Source organism: Podarcis filfolensis, assembly GCF_964270895.1.
Source record: "Podarcis filfolensis genome assembly, chromosome: 10".
In the NCBI taxonomy this organism is placed as follows: Eukaryota; Metazoa; Chordata; class Lepidosauria; order Squamata; family Lacertidae; genus Podarcis; species Podarcis filfolensis.
In genome coordinates this window covers 61,996,558-62,011,220 of record NC_139612.1, presented here as the reverse complement: position 1 = coordinate 62,011,220, position 14,663 = coordinate 61,996,558, and the positions used below count along the sequence as shown (strand labels likewise).

At 44.8% G+C, this 14,663-nt stretch overlaps 1 protein-coding gene and 1 long non-coding RNA gene across 2 annotated transcripts in view; one reads left to right on the top strand and one right to left on the bottom strand.

Annotated features, from left to right (window-relative positions):
- The window catches only part of LOC310742920 (solute carrier organic anion transporter family member 1B3-like), a 27,524-nt gene extending 16,193 nt beyond the window's left edge, over positions 1–11,331 (bottom strand). Inside the window, exons 1-6 of the mRNA XM_083572769.1 lie at positions 11,191–11,331; positions 7,490–7,658; positions 4,239–4,380; positions 3,047–3,179; positions 1,401–1,507; positions 494–640 (exon numbers count right to left, since the gene is read on the bottom strand). Of these exons, the coding sequence (XP_083428895.1) occupies positions 494–640; positions 1,401–1,507; positions 3,047–3,179; positions 4,239–4,380; positions 7,490–7,621 (661 nt within the window). The 5' untranslated portion in view covers positions 7,622–7,658; positions 11,191–11,331. The remainder of the gene's footprint in view (positions 1–493; positions 641–1,400; positions 1,508–3,046; positions 3,180–4,238; positions 4,381–7,489; positions 7,659–11,190) is intronic.
- On the top strand, positions 10,573–14,663 carry LOC310743179. The gene is made up of 3 exons (XR_014538858.1): positions 10,573–10,739; positions 12,367–12,422; positions 14,632–14,663. It is a non-coding gene; the product is annotated as an uncharacterized lncRNA (long non-coding RNA).

Below are 14,663 nucleotides of genomic sequence, written 5' to 3'. Positions count from 1 at the left end.
TTTTTGACATGCTATCCAACTCAGGAGCAGGTGCAAAATCTGAGTGCTGCAGCTTGAAAATCTCCCTTTGTTTTTGTCAGGCACTACTTAGTACATGGGACGCAGGTGGCGCTATGGTATAAACCACTGAGCCTCTTGGGCTTGCCAATCAGAAGGTTGGCGGTTCGAATCCCTGTGACGGGGTGAGCTCCCGTTGCTCGGTCCCAGCTCCTGCCAACCTAGCAGTTCGAAAGCATGTCAATGTGCAAGTAGATAAATAGGTACCGCTCTGGCGGGAAGGTAAACGGCGTTTCTGTGCGCAGCTCTGATTCGCCAGAAGCAGCTTAATCCTGCTGACCACATGACCCAGAAGCTGTACACCAGCTCCCTCGGCTAGTAAAGCGAGATGAGCGCCACAACCCCAGAGTCGTCTGCGACTGGACCTAATGGTCAGGGGTCCCTTTACCTTTACTTTATTTAGTACTAGAGATGAGATTTCCCTACGAGACGTTACCAATATAAAAAGGAGTGTCTTCTTCTCTCGAGAAATCATCCAGGTACGATATGCCCAGTGGAGTTATTGGCGTTTCACCTATTCCACGTAGTAGATTCCCCATCAAGACATAAATCCACGCATAAGATACAACTTCTTTTGCACAGCCTGCAAATAACAGCAAATATAGCAGGAGAAAGTAATCATGCCTTTTGCACAGGAACACATATCCCTCCAAGCAATCCCAAACAGGAGATGTTCACCAAGGATGTTCTGGTGGTGGGATGTCCAATTCCTATGCTCCTGGGATAGTGGTGTCCGCCCTGTGGAAATCCCTCCCATCCAATGGCAAAGAAATAAACAACCATCTGACATTCAGAAGACATCTGAAGGCAGCCCTCTTTAGGGAAGTTTTTAATGACTGATGTTTTAATGTATTTTTAATCTTTTGTTGGAAACTACCCAGAAAGACTGGGGAAACCCAGCCAGATGGGCAGGGTATAAATAAATTATTATTATTATTATTATTATTATTATTATTATTATTATTATTACTTCTCCACACTGCGGTCTGGGGATCAGAAGCTCATTTTGCCTGACAAAATGGGCTACCTGTTGTACAGTCCAGCACTTTACACTAGCCTTCTCCAAGTGTTCAAAAGAACAAGAGTGGGCAAATACTGAGTAGAGGCACCGGCTCTGCTCCCCAAATCTCTGCTTCTGCCTGTTCAACCCCTGATCTCCCCACATTGAATGGAAAGGTTGGAAGGCTTCCAAACGCATTCAACTGAGCCCTATTAGAAGCTCCCCTGCCCAACCTTCATGCTCAATGCAGGGATATTGGGATCAGGGCCAGCATATCTCTGCCCCCTCCCCAGCACTTCTGATGGGCTACTTACAAACTTCCATGGAGAAAGCACAACCTTACCCGACACAGACATCCCTGGTGATTCTGGGACTGTTTGGTTCAGTAAGCAAGGAGAGAGGTTGGATGTCGAGTTCTCAGATCCTCGTGATAATGTCTCATATTTATAACTGAAAAGAAAGGTAAATCAGAGGTTCATCCCACAGTTCCTTTCTAGGTACAGGTCCACACTTTAAGGTTCTGTGACAAAATGAGCTACCCGCTTTCTCCAAGAAACCACACTCTTTAATGCTGAATCAGAGCAAATTGCAGTTCGGGTTTTCCACAGATTGTTGAGCAAGTTTTCATGGAGGAAACACTCCCCCCCCCCAAAAAAAGGCGCTTGGATGAGGAGTGTTAAAACACGAACCTGTGCCTAGAAATGTGGCATAAAAGCAAGTTTGGATAAGCCCCTAGTCATGTATACCTGAAGGAGCGTCTCCACCTCCATCGTTCTGCCCGGACACTGAGGTCCAGCGCCAAGGGTCTTCTGGCAGTTCCCTCACTGCAAGAAGTGAGGTTATAGGGAACCAGACAGAGGGCCTTCTCGGTAGTAGCACCTGCCCTGTGGAATGCTCTCCCATCAGATGTCAAATAAATAAACTATATGACATTTAGAAGACATCTGAAGGTAGCCCTGTTTAGGGAAGCTTTTAATATTTAATGCTGTATTGTTTTTAACACTCAATTGGGAGCTGCCCAGAGTGGCTGGGGAAACCCAGCCCAAATGGGCGGGGTATAAATAAATTATTATTATTATTATTATTATTATTATTATTATTATTATTGAAGAAAGATGCAGAGAGATGCCTTGGCACTGGAGAGTGGGAATAGCATGGTGACCATTTGCAATTATAGGCAATGTAGATAAGGAGAAGTAAAGAATAGGGATTTCTTCCTAAATTTCAGAACAATTTAATGCATCGTCAAGAGTTGCTTAGTCCAAGTGGCTGGAAAGAAGTTTGGTAGCTCTAGCTGACACTGGCCATCTTGGAGAAACACCAAAAGCACTTATCCAAGACATAAGTGGGACTAATTTCTAAGCAGACACAGACAACATCAGAAGGATAACCAAATAGGATTAGGATTGCAGTTTTAGCCTGGATCCAATCTGCTACATTTCATTATTGTTTCGGCAATGTTATTTTTACTGTATTTTGCGTTTTGATTGTTGTAAGCTGCCTTGGTGCATTTGTGTCTGTTAAATCGGAACCAGCAGAGGTGGTGAATGTCCTGTATCTCTACATGTAATTATATTCTTCTTATTTCACACTTCACTGAATTTTGCAATATAGCCGCAAGCTTCTTCTTTTTTGGGAAAAGTACAAAAACCCATATTTTAATATTAAAGGGTTTGTACCTAATGAAGTTATTCTCAGGGTAAACCCAATAGAATTAATGGACCTAAGTTAGGCATGGCCGTTCATTTCAATGTGTCTGTCCTGAGTTGAACCAGCATTGGATACAAACCAACATGTTTTGAAATGTTTATACTGGGATGAAACATGTCCCAATACATATTTGAAATTGTTATGAACCAGAAAGGGACATATATGTTCACCTCTACCATTCATCTTTATATATGTTTCATTCTGCATCTCAAATAATATCCTTCAGAGACAGAGGTGTGGCCAGTCTAACAAACTAAATGTAAACACGCTTGTACTTACTATCCCATGAAAAAGTGAGGCATTGCTGTTAGGAAACTCCCAAGAGACATGATAAAACATCCGAGAGCAATCACCCTTGGCCGATGGAATTTTGCCCCAAAGTAACTCACGAACGCAATCACCAACAGATTCCCTGGAAAACAACGTAAATAATGATAGAGTATTTATTCGTTGCTAAATCACTTAGCACTTGTTCTCAGAACCTGCTGGTGTTCTTTGGGGGGGGGGGCGCTGCAAGGAAACAGGGATAGTAAAGTTATGGTAAAATTGGTTTCCCTACCCAGTTGGTCAATGACTGGCTACCATTGCTGTTGCATCACATCCTACGGTGCGGATGCACTTCCAGATGTTTTTGGACAGCAACTCCCATTATCTCTGACCACTGGCCATGCTGCCTGGGGCTGCTGGGAGTTGTAGTCCAGGAACATGAGGAGGGACACGGGTTCCCTGCAACTGTCACAAAGGGTCCTAATGACCACAGCAATTGGTGGGTCTTGCCCCATGAAACAGTTGCAGAGGCTGAAGCTCCCCACCTTCCTACAGCTGCCTAAATCTCCTCCTCCCTCAGGCCCTTCCCAAGCAATCTGAGACTCTGCTGGTATGCTTGTCTGGGCTCCTTCCTCTGCATGCCTCTTCTGGTCCTGGGAGACCAGGGGGGAGGGGAGCTTGTCCCAGCAGGAGGGGGTGACACCCTGACTCTTCTTCACCAGCTGGACTCATCTCTGCCTCTTGCCTCCCTCCTTTCCTTCTTCTGCCTCTGATTCTGGCTTTCTTTCTGCCACAGACTCTTCCTACTCACTAAACACTGATATCTCTTCAGCTTCCAATGCCCTCTTCTTCCTAGACTTCTCCCTCTTCTCCCTGTGACCACTCATCATTGTCCCACCATCAATCCCCAGGCTCTGAGCCTTCATCCTTTGGGGGTTCCCCAGCTGCTGCCTCGCACCATTTCTTTGTGTCCAGCCAATCATGACAATGGGCCTTTGTTGTGAACCGGCAGGACTCTCCTTATGTCCCTATCACTCATGATCCTTCGAATCAACGTCCACCAAGAAGGAACCTTTCTCACCCAGAAGGTGCATATAGTGTTGTGAGGAAGAGCAAGGAATGGAAGATGGTGATCCACATTATACTCAGCTCACCTCTCCAAGGGCTTTCTCCCCTCCTGCATGGCTTCTCTTTGACTACTTACCCAGTTCAAAACTTCCATCCATGAAGCCAGCCGTAGAGGAAGAGATTCCAAACCTCCTTTCCATTTGGGTGAAGGAACTTTTCATCATAGCCCCAGAAAACACTTTACTGAAGTAGGTGAATGCCAGGGCAGCAAGGAAGGCCTAATAGAAGATGGGGAAGGAGGTGGGATTGGGGAATGTCACATCATCAATGAGCTTTCTCCAGGATAATGGAAGCTACGCTTCCCTATTCTCTGAGAGATCAAAGTCCTTCCAGAAGTAACCCTTTATTCATCAGAAGAAAAAGTTTTATGTAGTCGATGGCTTATAGCCAATGTCAGTCCTACTCAGAGTAGACCCATTGAAATTAATGCATGCAACAAACTTGAGGTCATTCATTTCAATGGGTTATGTCTATCCTCTCCAACAGCCTTGCTGTTAACACAAGAAAAAAAATGCAAACAACTGAGAATCAATCTCTCTCTCCTGCTCATTAGCATAGCCCTGCCCTGAGTTCTATTTCTTGGTAATGGCACGGTGTGACAAAGAGATGGAAGTCAGAAACTCTTTATATGCAATCATTGATGGTGCATTTCAACTATGCAAGAATGCTACAACATCCTTATTTGATTGGCTGTCACAATTCACACTTCTGATGTATTTTGCAAGCTAGTAATTCCCTCTCCCAGAGAGGCACAGACACTTATGCAAAACAGAAGCCAATATATGTTTTGAGCTGATTTCTCTCCGTTGCCAGTTCAGGTGGGTAGTCTTGGGTTCAATGTTTATCCAAATAGTCTCCAGCTTTGTCAACACAGCCCTCTTGGTATTTCATCTGGTCCCAAAACAAACAAAGTCCTGATGCACTGGTTAAAAGTTAGAAGTGCTTGAATAACATAGTTACAAGTGAGTAAACAGCATGGATTGGGTTTTGAACTTTGGGGTGCTGTTGACTTCTCTGTGCAAAGGGAGAAGAGAGCTTGCAGTCAAAAGGTCATAGGCTTTTTACCCTCAGGCAGGTTTATTTTTCGGTTTATTGGGACGAAAAAATATCAGGAGACAAGCCGTCTTTCAGATGTTCCATGAGAATTGTGATATGTTGAGATCCTTAGATTCCAGAGTAGTCCCTCAATATCAAGTCTTAAACAGGTGTAGGACAGGTCTTAAGCCACTACAATGACCCCTAGATTTGTTTCTCCTCCTCCCGGAAAGAAATAAAGGAACTAGGCTCTGCTCCAGCAGCAGAGATATGAAGTAGTCCCTCAACTGTATTTTCCCAGGATCTGATAGGCTGTGTGTAACTTAAGTCATCTGCAAATGCTTCTTGAGCAGCTATCAAGCCATGCCCAAGAAACAGTATTATGAAGAGCCATTTAGGAAGTTTAGTGGGTAGTCCTCCCTCTCAAATATTTCACACCACAAGTGAGGCTCAACAATATGTTTTGTTATTGTTCCTGGAATCACAGAATCGTAGAGTTGGAAGGGACCTCAAGGAATCTCAGTTAACGCATCCACAACAGATGACCATCCAACCTCTGCTTAAAAACCTCCAAGGAAGGAGAGTCCACCACCCCTCAGATGGGTGGGACAGATGGGAGTTTGAACCCAACACCATGTGGAGGGCACCCTGTTGGCTTCCTTTGATGCCTATGTCCTGAAATTAACTCTACCCCCTTTCATGTTTTCAGGAGAACAAGAGTCCATTCCTCTGTTGAACAGCTTTTACTGTCACCCCTTTAGATATTTGAAGATAGCTATCATATCTCCTCTCAGTCTCTTTTTTCCAAGGCTAAACACACCCAACTGCTTCAACTGTTCCTCATAAGGCTTGGTTTCCAGACACTTGATCATCATGGTTGCCTTCCTCTGAACTTGTCAGTATCCTTCTTAAATGGTGGCACTCAGAACTGGACACAGTATTCCAGGTGTGGTCTGACCATGGCAGAACAGAGTAATACTATCACTTCCCTTGATTTGGACGCTATACTTCTTTTGATACAAGCCTGGAACAGCATTAGCTTTTCTTCCTGCTTCCTCACACTGTTGCCACCGGCTAAGCTACTAAGACCCCCTAGATCCTTTTCACATATAGTGCTGGCAAGCCATGTGTTCCCCATCTTATATTTGTGCAACTGGTCCTTCCTACCTAAGTGCAGAACCTTAAATTTGTCCCTGTTGAAATTCATTTTGTTAGTTTGGGCCCAGTTCTCCAATCAGTTAAGGCCATCTTGAATTCCGATTCTGTCTTCTGCAGTGTTAGCTACCCCTCCCAGTTTGATGTCATCTGCAAATTCATATTGATCAGTTCCTTGTTGATTATCATTATAAGCCAGTCTTCCCCCCAATGTGGTGCCCTCCAAATGTTTGTGACTCTGGCTTCCACCAGCCCCAGCTGGCATGGCCAATAATCATGGATGATGGGAGTTGTGGTCCCGAATGCTTGGAGGGACCCACATTAGGGTGAGGTTGTTGTAATGATGCTTTGGGGCACTGAGGGAAATGAAAACTGCACTCTTAGTCCCCAGGGAACCCCGTGAAAAAATATTTATGGCGTGGCGGTTAGATCCTGCATCATGAGTGGCTGGCAGTTGCTCAAGGCTGTCGTGTGATGATGATGTCGTGTCTGGGAACTGCCTTGGCAGGGTGCACAGACCTAGCCTTGACATCTAACGATCCTTTGCGTTAATGATTCCCATGCGGTGATTCTGCATCTCATGCATAAAGCAACAAGATGTGCAACCAGGGTTATCTGGAGTTAGAACAGAGATGGGGAACATGGTACAAGACAACAACCCTCATCACCCCTAATTATTGGCCAAACTGGCTGCGACAGATGGGAGTTTGAACCCAACACCATGTGGAGGGCACCCTGTTGGCTTCCTTTGATGCCTATGTCCTGAAATTAACTCTACCCCCTTTCATGTTTTCAGGAGAACAAGAGAAAGCATAGCGTGAGTAGAGGAGTGGCTACGCAGGCACCAGCTTCACCCCCCAAATTTGAAAACACCTGGAGAGTCATTGACTCCTCATCTGTAGCTTAGTAACTCCCCAGGTCTATGAAACTGAAAAAGGCAGAAACCCAACCCTATCAGTGGTGGATATCAAATGAAAACCATACACTTCCAAATAGAAGTGTCTTTTTAACAAAAAGACTGTTGCAAAACAGAAAACATTAGACTTTTTTAAAAAAACAAAGAAAGAAAAGAAATAGTAATAGTAACTGTAAATAGTAAAATAGTAAATAATAGTAAATAGTAAATAGTAACTGGACCTTCAGCCCTTTGCAGCACGAGGTTTTTGTCCTGGCTGTGAGTTCCTTGGGACCTTCCTCCTCCTTAGACAGGTCTTCTGCTTTTGTTTCCACAACGACTCCATTCACATTTCCTGACTCAGGAACCTTCATGATTGCGATTTCTTATCTTCAGTGATTTCCCCGTTTCCTGAGAAGAGAACGCTCAACGCATTAACATAAGACACACCACATTTTCCCTGTACAATGGTACCTCGGGTTAAGTACTTAATTCATTCCAGAGGTCCGTTCTTAACCTGAAACTGGTCTTAACCTGAAGCACCACTTTAGCTAATGGGGCCTCCCGCTGCTGCTGCGCCGCCAGAGCACGATTTCTGTTCTCATCCTGAAGCAAAGTTCTTAACCCGAGGTACTATTTCTGGGTTAGCGGAGTCTGTAACCTGAAGCGTCTGTAACCTGAGGTACCACTGTACTTTTTATTTCACATGGAATGAAGTGGGGGTCTTCAAAACCATTGAGTCAGGAATTGTCTCATCCCAAGAGCTTTTCTTCATACTAATGCTGAATAATGTGGAAACAGGGGGGGACGGGAGGACACATGTTGTCTTGTGTTGTGAGCAACCAATTACTGGATGCTGTAGAGCAGTGAGGGAGGAAGTCTTGAACCAAACATCTTGGCAGTTGGACTGTGGGGCGTTGCTTTCAGGGCCAGCCCTACCATTAGGCAAAGTTAGACCACTGTGCAAGGGAGTTGTTTCTGTTGAATCCTTAAAAAGGTAAAGGTAAAGGGATCCCTGACCATTAGGTCCAGTCGTGGCCAACTCTGGGGTTGCGGCGCTCATCTCGTTTTATTGGCCAAGGGAGCCGGCGTACAGCGTACATGTGGCCAGCATGACTAAGCCGCTTCTGGCGAACCAGAGCAGTGCACGGAAACGCCGTTTACCTTCCCGCCTGAGCGGTACCTAATTATCTACTTGCACTGGTGTGCTTTTGAACTGCTAGGTTGGCAGGAGCAGGGACCGAGCAGCGGGAGCTCACCCCGTCGCAGGGATTCGAACCGCGGACCTTCTGATCGGCAAGTCCTAGGCTCTGTGGTTTAACCCAAGGCGCCACCTGTGTCCCTGCTGAATCCTTAGCTGACCCTTAAAAAAAAATGACTCCCTGCCCTTGACTTTTGGTAGCCAAGATTTCATAGCATATGGATGCTCGCTTTTAATTTCCTAAAATAAAGTTGATGGAAACAAACCCACCCCATCATGGACAATCATAGTCCCTTCTTGCTGTGGATATAAGAACACCAAAAGAGCATCATCTAGTACTTGTCTAACCAACTAGATGCAAATCCGAAGCCCATAAGCAGGACATCAGCACAATAGATCTAAACTGTGATGGTTCCCTAGTGCTGGCTTTAAGATATGATTATTATCTCAGCATCATGAATGAGATGATGCTCATAGAATCACATGGCTGTATTCTGAGAGTCATCTAGCCCAACTTCCTGCAATGCAGGAATCTCAGCTAGATCATACATGGCAGATGGCCTTCCAACCTCTGCTTAAGGAAGGAGAGTCCACCACCACCCAAGGGAGACTGTCCCACTGCCGAACAGCTCTTACTGTCAGAAAGTTTTCCCGAATGTTTAGTCAGAATCTTCTTTCTTGTAACTTGAAGCCATTGGTTTGAGTCCTACCCTCCAGAGAAGGAGAAAAGAAGCATGTTCCCTCTTCCATGTGACAGCCCTTCAGATATTTCATAGAATCATAGAATCATAGAGACCACAAGGGCCATCGAGTCCAACCCCCTGCCAAGCAGGAAACACCATCAGAGCACTCCTGACATATGGTTGTCAAGCCTCTGCTTAAAGACCTCCAAAGAAGGAGACTCCACCACACTCCTTGGCAGCAAATTCCACTGTTGAACAGCTCTTACTGTCAGGAAGTTCTTCCTAATGTTTAGGTGGAATCTTCTTTCTTGTAGTTTGGATCCATTGCTCCGTGTCCGCTTCTCTGGAGCAGCAGAAAACAACCTTTCTCCCTCCTCTATGTGACATTTGAAGATGGCTATCCTATCCCCTTCTCAGTCTCTTCTTCTCCGAGCTAAACATACCCAACTCCCTCAACCATTCCTCATAAGGCTTGGTTTCCAGACCCTTGATCATCCTGGTTGCCCTCCTCTGCACACATTCCATCTTGTCAACATCCTTCTTAAACTGTGGGGCCCAGAACGGCACACAGTACTACAGGTGTGTTCTGTCCAATGCAGAATAGAGTGGAACTATTTGCCAAATCCCAAGGAGGAATGGGTGCATCATGTCAATTTCAGTTTCTCATTCCGCCCCCCCCTCCAATCTTAAATTCAGATCTTCACATTTATTTTTATTTTGGAAAATTTATATACCGCTTGCTTGTAATTAAACCTCAAAACAGTCTACAGGAAAATAAAGCTAAATATTAAAATGATCAATAAAAGACAGTCTAATGCACAATGTCAATAAAGGATCCCAAGCTGGGCTAGGGACTGTCACATGGAAGCTGGAGCAAGCATGTTTTCTGCTGCTCTGGAGGGTAGGATCCAAGCCAATGGATTCAAGTTATAAGAAAGGAGATTCCAACGAAACATCAGGAAGGGCTTTCTGACAGGAAGAGCTGTTTGACTATGGAACAGACTCCCTTGGTTGTTGCAGATTCTCCTTCACTGGAGGTTTTTAAGCAGAGGCCACGGATGCTTTAGTTAAGATTCCTGCATTGCAGGGGGTTGGACTATCTAGCCCTTGGGGTCCCTTCCAACTCTATGAGTCTATGATTCCAGAGCTCTTCAGAACTTTGCAGGCAACATTCTAGGTAGGCCTGGAACTTGTAGCAGTGAAAGCGCACACACTTGCTCTCTGTGTCAAAACCAAAGCTATGGGTAGTATTAATTGCTAGCCCTACCGTCTTATGCTCAGGTTGTACACATTTGCAAATAAAGCTAGATTTCAAAAAGACACTACAGTGGTACCTCTGGTTATGAACTTAATTCGTTCCAGAGGTCCATTCTTAAGCTGAAACCGTTCTTATCCTGAGGCGCGCTTTCGCTAATGGTCCTTCCTGCTGCATGCACCTCTGACACGCAACTTCCGCTCGCACCCTGGGGCAAAGTTTGCAACCAGGAGCAACTACTTCTGGGTTAGCGGAGCTCATAACCCGAAGCATGCGTAACCAGAAGCGTTCGTAACCAGAGGCACCACTGTACAGTGTTCAGTGACCTTCATCCCAAGGGACTCAAACCCAAGGTAAGTGTTGGCACCTGCGAAATCTCTCTGCTCTTAGAAATTAGGGTGAGCATAACAACATTTCAGCCAGGAAAAGGCTTCCTATTTAGAAGACACGACACAGAAAGGGGGGGGGGGATAAGGAAGCGTTTGGGAAGGAAACTTGGGCATCTGTTCTTTAAGTTGGCAACCCACACTACCTTTTCATGGAGGTTGTTCACACATGGTATGCAGAAAGGCATCCAATGAGAAGCCATCACATGATGACACATCAAGTGTTGAACATGCATGTGTGAATCAGCCTATTATCCTCTGTTGCTCTCTTAAACCAGAGGAACAAAAGAACACAGTCTTTCTTTCTTCAGCAGCATAGGTCACTTAAGTATTTTTTAAAGCCCACATGGCCTTGCCGTTTTTTCGGAGAGAATCAGTGTACTTCATCATGCCCAATAGGAAGCAAAGCTTAGCCTACCTGCGTTGTGGATCCTTGTCAGCAGCTGCTATGGCATCATTCAATACAATACAGCATTTCCCCCTAAAACAAGGTGGTTCTGAGGTCCATATGGGAAATCATTAACTTTCCCGACTTCCTAAGCAAACAAAAACCAATTTGTGTTTAGGGTCCACTTGTGTAATCCCAAGCCTTCTGCTCTCACTCTTGGAAATTCATGCATTCCTCTCTGGTATCAAAAGAAATGATTTAGGCAGAAAATGTTCTGAATGTGATCCTGGCATATTTGCAACCTTGCTTTGAAAGCGCCCCGTGGTTTGTTTGTAGACAGAAACACTCATTGTTTCCTATGGCTAAATTCTTCCTTGCATCCAAGTGCATAAAGAGATGTATCCATCTAATCACTGAAAAAATAAATAAAGATGAGAGCATAATGTCCCATTTGCCTAAACAAGTGTTTAAACCAGCTACTGCAGAGTAGTCCCCTACTGACTTTGGAAAATGGAAAGTTTTTGCAGCAGTTCATAGCTTTTTAAAGTTTACAGTCCTGGCAGGTAATCTGTTGCATTTAGAGTGTTTTATTGAGTTTTATGCTTGGATTTCCTTTGTTTTATCTGGGAATGTGAGTGCTGATGTTTCTAGAGACAGGAGATAAAGAGGAATGGTATTTTAAGCAGGAGCAATGAAGGTGAGGATAGAGAATTGTCCGCCAGGCATCTATTTCTGGACTCCCCTCAGGCTCCTCCTCCTCTTCCTCAGCCACACCCCCTCTCCTCAGGCCACACCCCCTCACCAGACCTGCACCAACCTTCAGAGTTTTGTCCTTGCACTCTGAAAATGCCTCTTGCTCTGCTGAATATAGCAATTGACACAAGATAATACCACCATCTGCAAACAAACAATAAGCGTCTGTAAAAATGGCAAAAGTAGTTTCTTTCCCAAATAATACACAAGAGAAGACAGTATGTAAACGACTTAAAGCAGGGGTATATTTGTCCCCATCTGCATGTTTCCATCGGGAGGAGCATAGAAAGAGAACAGTTAGTTAAACCTCCTAAGTTGTATATTATTTACTACAAAGCTCGATGACTAAGCTCTTTAGCAACGAAACGTCTGATTACTGGAAAGACGTCCGAGCACTGAGCCACTGGTATATCACAAGTGGACTATTTATTACTGTGTTTGCAATTGTTTAAGATAAGATCTGTTTTGGAAAGAGAAGAAATGAGCACTGAACCACTGATATATTAGAAGTGAGCTCTTTATTTACTGTGTTTGCTATTGTTTAAGATAACACCTATTTGGGAAAGAAACAACTTTTGCCATTTTTATGGGCGTTTATTGTTTGTTTACAGATAGCTGCTTTGGTGACATTATCTTGTGTCGATTGCAGTAGTCGTTGTATCACCACCCTGTTCATTGCTTTATTGCTGGATGACAGAGGGGTGCCTCACTATAGAACTACCCTACTGTACAGAGGTAAAATCTGTATCTGTTGCTCCACCAACTTTTGCCACTGGGTGCACCCATCCCTGGTATGTGCTGCTTGGTTTGAAAAAGGTTCTCTACCTCCCCTATTAAATATTTTGCCCCAAATGACTATTTATCGGGAAAGTCCTGGTTTGGTCAGTCACAGTTCCTATTTGGGAGGAGAGAGGGAGTCATTTTGGAGCATAGCTGTCAAGCGTCCCTTATTTGGCGGGACAGTCCCTTATCCCAGGGCCATGTCCTGCTGCTGTCCCTTATTGATGATGTCCCTTAAATAAGCTACTGAAGGTAATGGGGCCCTTACTATGTCCAGCTGTGCTTTGTCAACAACAAATTGTTGCTGTTTTTTGTGTTGAATATATGCTATATGGTAATTTATAGGACCTAATAGGTATCTAAAGCCATTTGCACGCAACAAAATATGTATTTTATCAAAGTAATTGTTGATCCCTTATTTTGGCTGCTGATCCCTTATTTTCGAGGCTGCTGGTCCCTTATTTTCAAATCTGTAAGTTGACAGCTATGTTTTGGAGTCACTTGCTAAAATAAAACAAGAAATGGGAGAATTGTAGAGTTGATCCACCCGGTCCAACCCCCCCCCCCAGCTCAATGCAGGAAAATCCAGAGCTGGAGCTCTTCAAGAGCTCACCCTGATCACTACAGCATAATCCTGTGCACACTTACTTGGCAGCTGTCACCACTGAATTCAGCAGGACTTGTATAAGAATTGTGCTGCCTAGAGCATCACTGTAGCAGAATGGCCCTGTTCCAACTAGACCACAAATCACCCTTTTAGAACATCTGTGATTAGTACAATCCTCCAGCCAGAAGGTGGCAGCGCAGCCCTACTGAGAGAGGTCACCAGAGCCAGCAGTTCCCCCGCGCATACTTCAGCGGACTTGGAAGCCGGTCACGTTCGCGACTGCAGTCTCTAGCCAGGCATCGAGAGAGCGCCGCAGTGAGCAACTTGGCTCCTTTATTTAGGCCATTCTTAAAATCCTTCTGGAACTAATCCCTAAACAAAGGGAAAGCAAGCCGACTGAAAACTTTAACTCACACATGGAAAACCGAAGGAAACTGTGAAAAGCTGTTTCAGAACAGAGGAGCTTCTGATGACACAGAAGGATCCCAGATATGTTGCTGTGCCACTGAAACATGTTGTATCCATAGCCTACTCCTGAATGGGGTCAGTTTGCATATAGAAACTGAAAGCCAAGCAGGACAATGGGTTGCAGGTGTCAATCTAGCAAAGGTCTCAGGTGGTTTTTCGATCTTTCTTTGCCTCCAAAGCCTAATGGGTGTCTGAGGCCAATTCTCACCTTACACCTAAAGCAGCATGATGCCACTTCAACAGTCGTGCTTTCCACCAGAGAATCCTGGGAATTGTAGTTTGTTAAGGGTGTTGGATTTGCCTCTATGGAATTGAATCCCACCAGAAAATAGCTACCATCTGGTAGCACCCTTAGTTATTTTCTTGTGGCCACAGTAAACTTCTTATTGTCCACTTCCTTTTGCTCCACATGTGGCAAACGCATCCTGGACTGGCCCCAATTTGCAAGGTTAATGGTGTTAGAATCCAAATACTGTAGATCACTGGACAAAGTCAACATCCCCTTCATGTTGCAGAAGATTAGATCCATGCTTGTCACAAACTTGCTCTCGTGCAACTGATCACTGCCTGGGAGACCCGCCTTCTATCCTGCATTGCTGAAGGCTCTACCCTGTTGGTTCACTTATTTGCAATATCCCGTTCTCCATGGACAGAAAAGCCAAGGAATCTAACGGAAATGATGCGTAAGTGTCAGACAAAAGGCTACCATGGTTCAAAACATTCCCCCTGCACTTGCTGTGTGCAAGATGGCAAGCAGCAATGCACCACACTGACTTAGTGTTCAAGGCGCATGTTGCTTTAGCGTTTCTGCGCATGCATGTTTATGAATGTGCATCAGAGACAATAATGCACCTTCTCTCTAGGGCTGCTGCTTAACGCTTCACCCGGAAAGAGG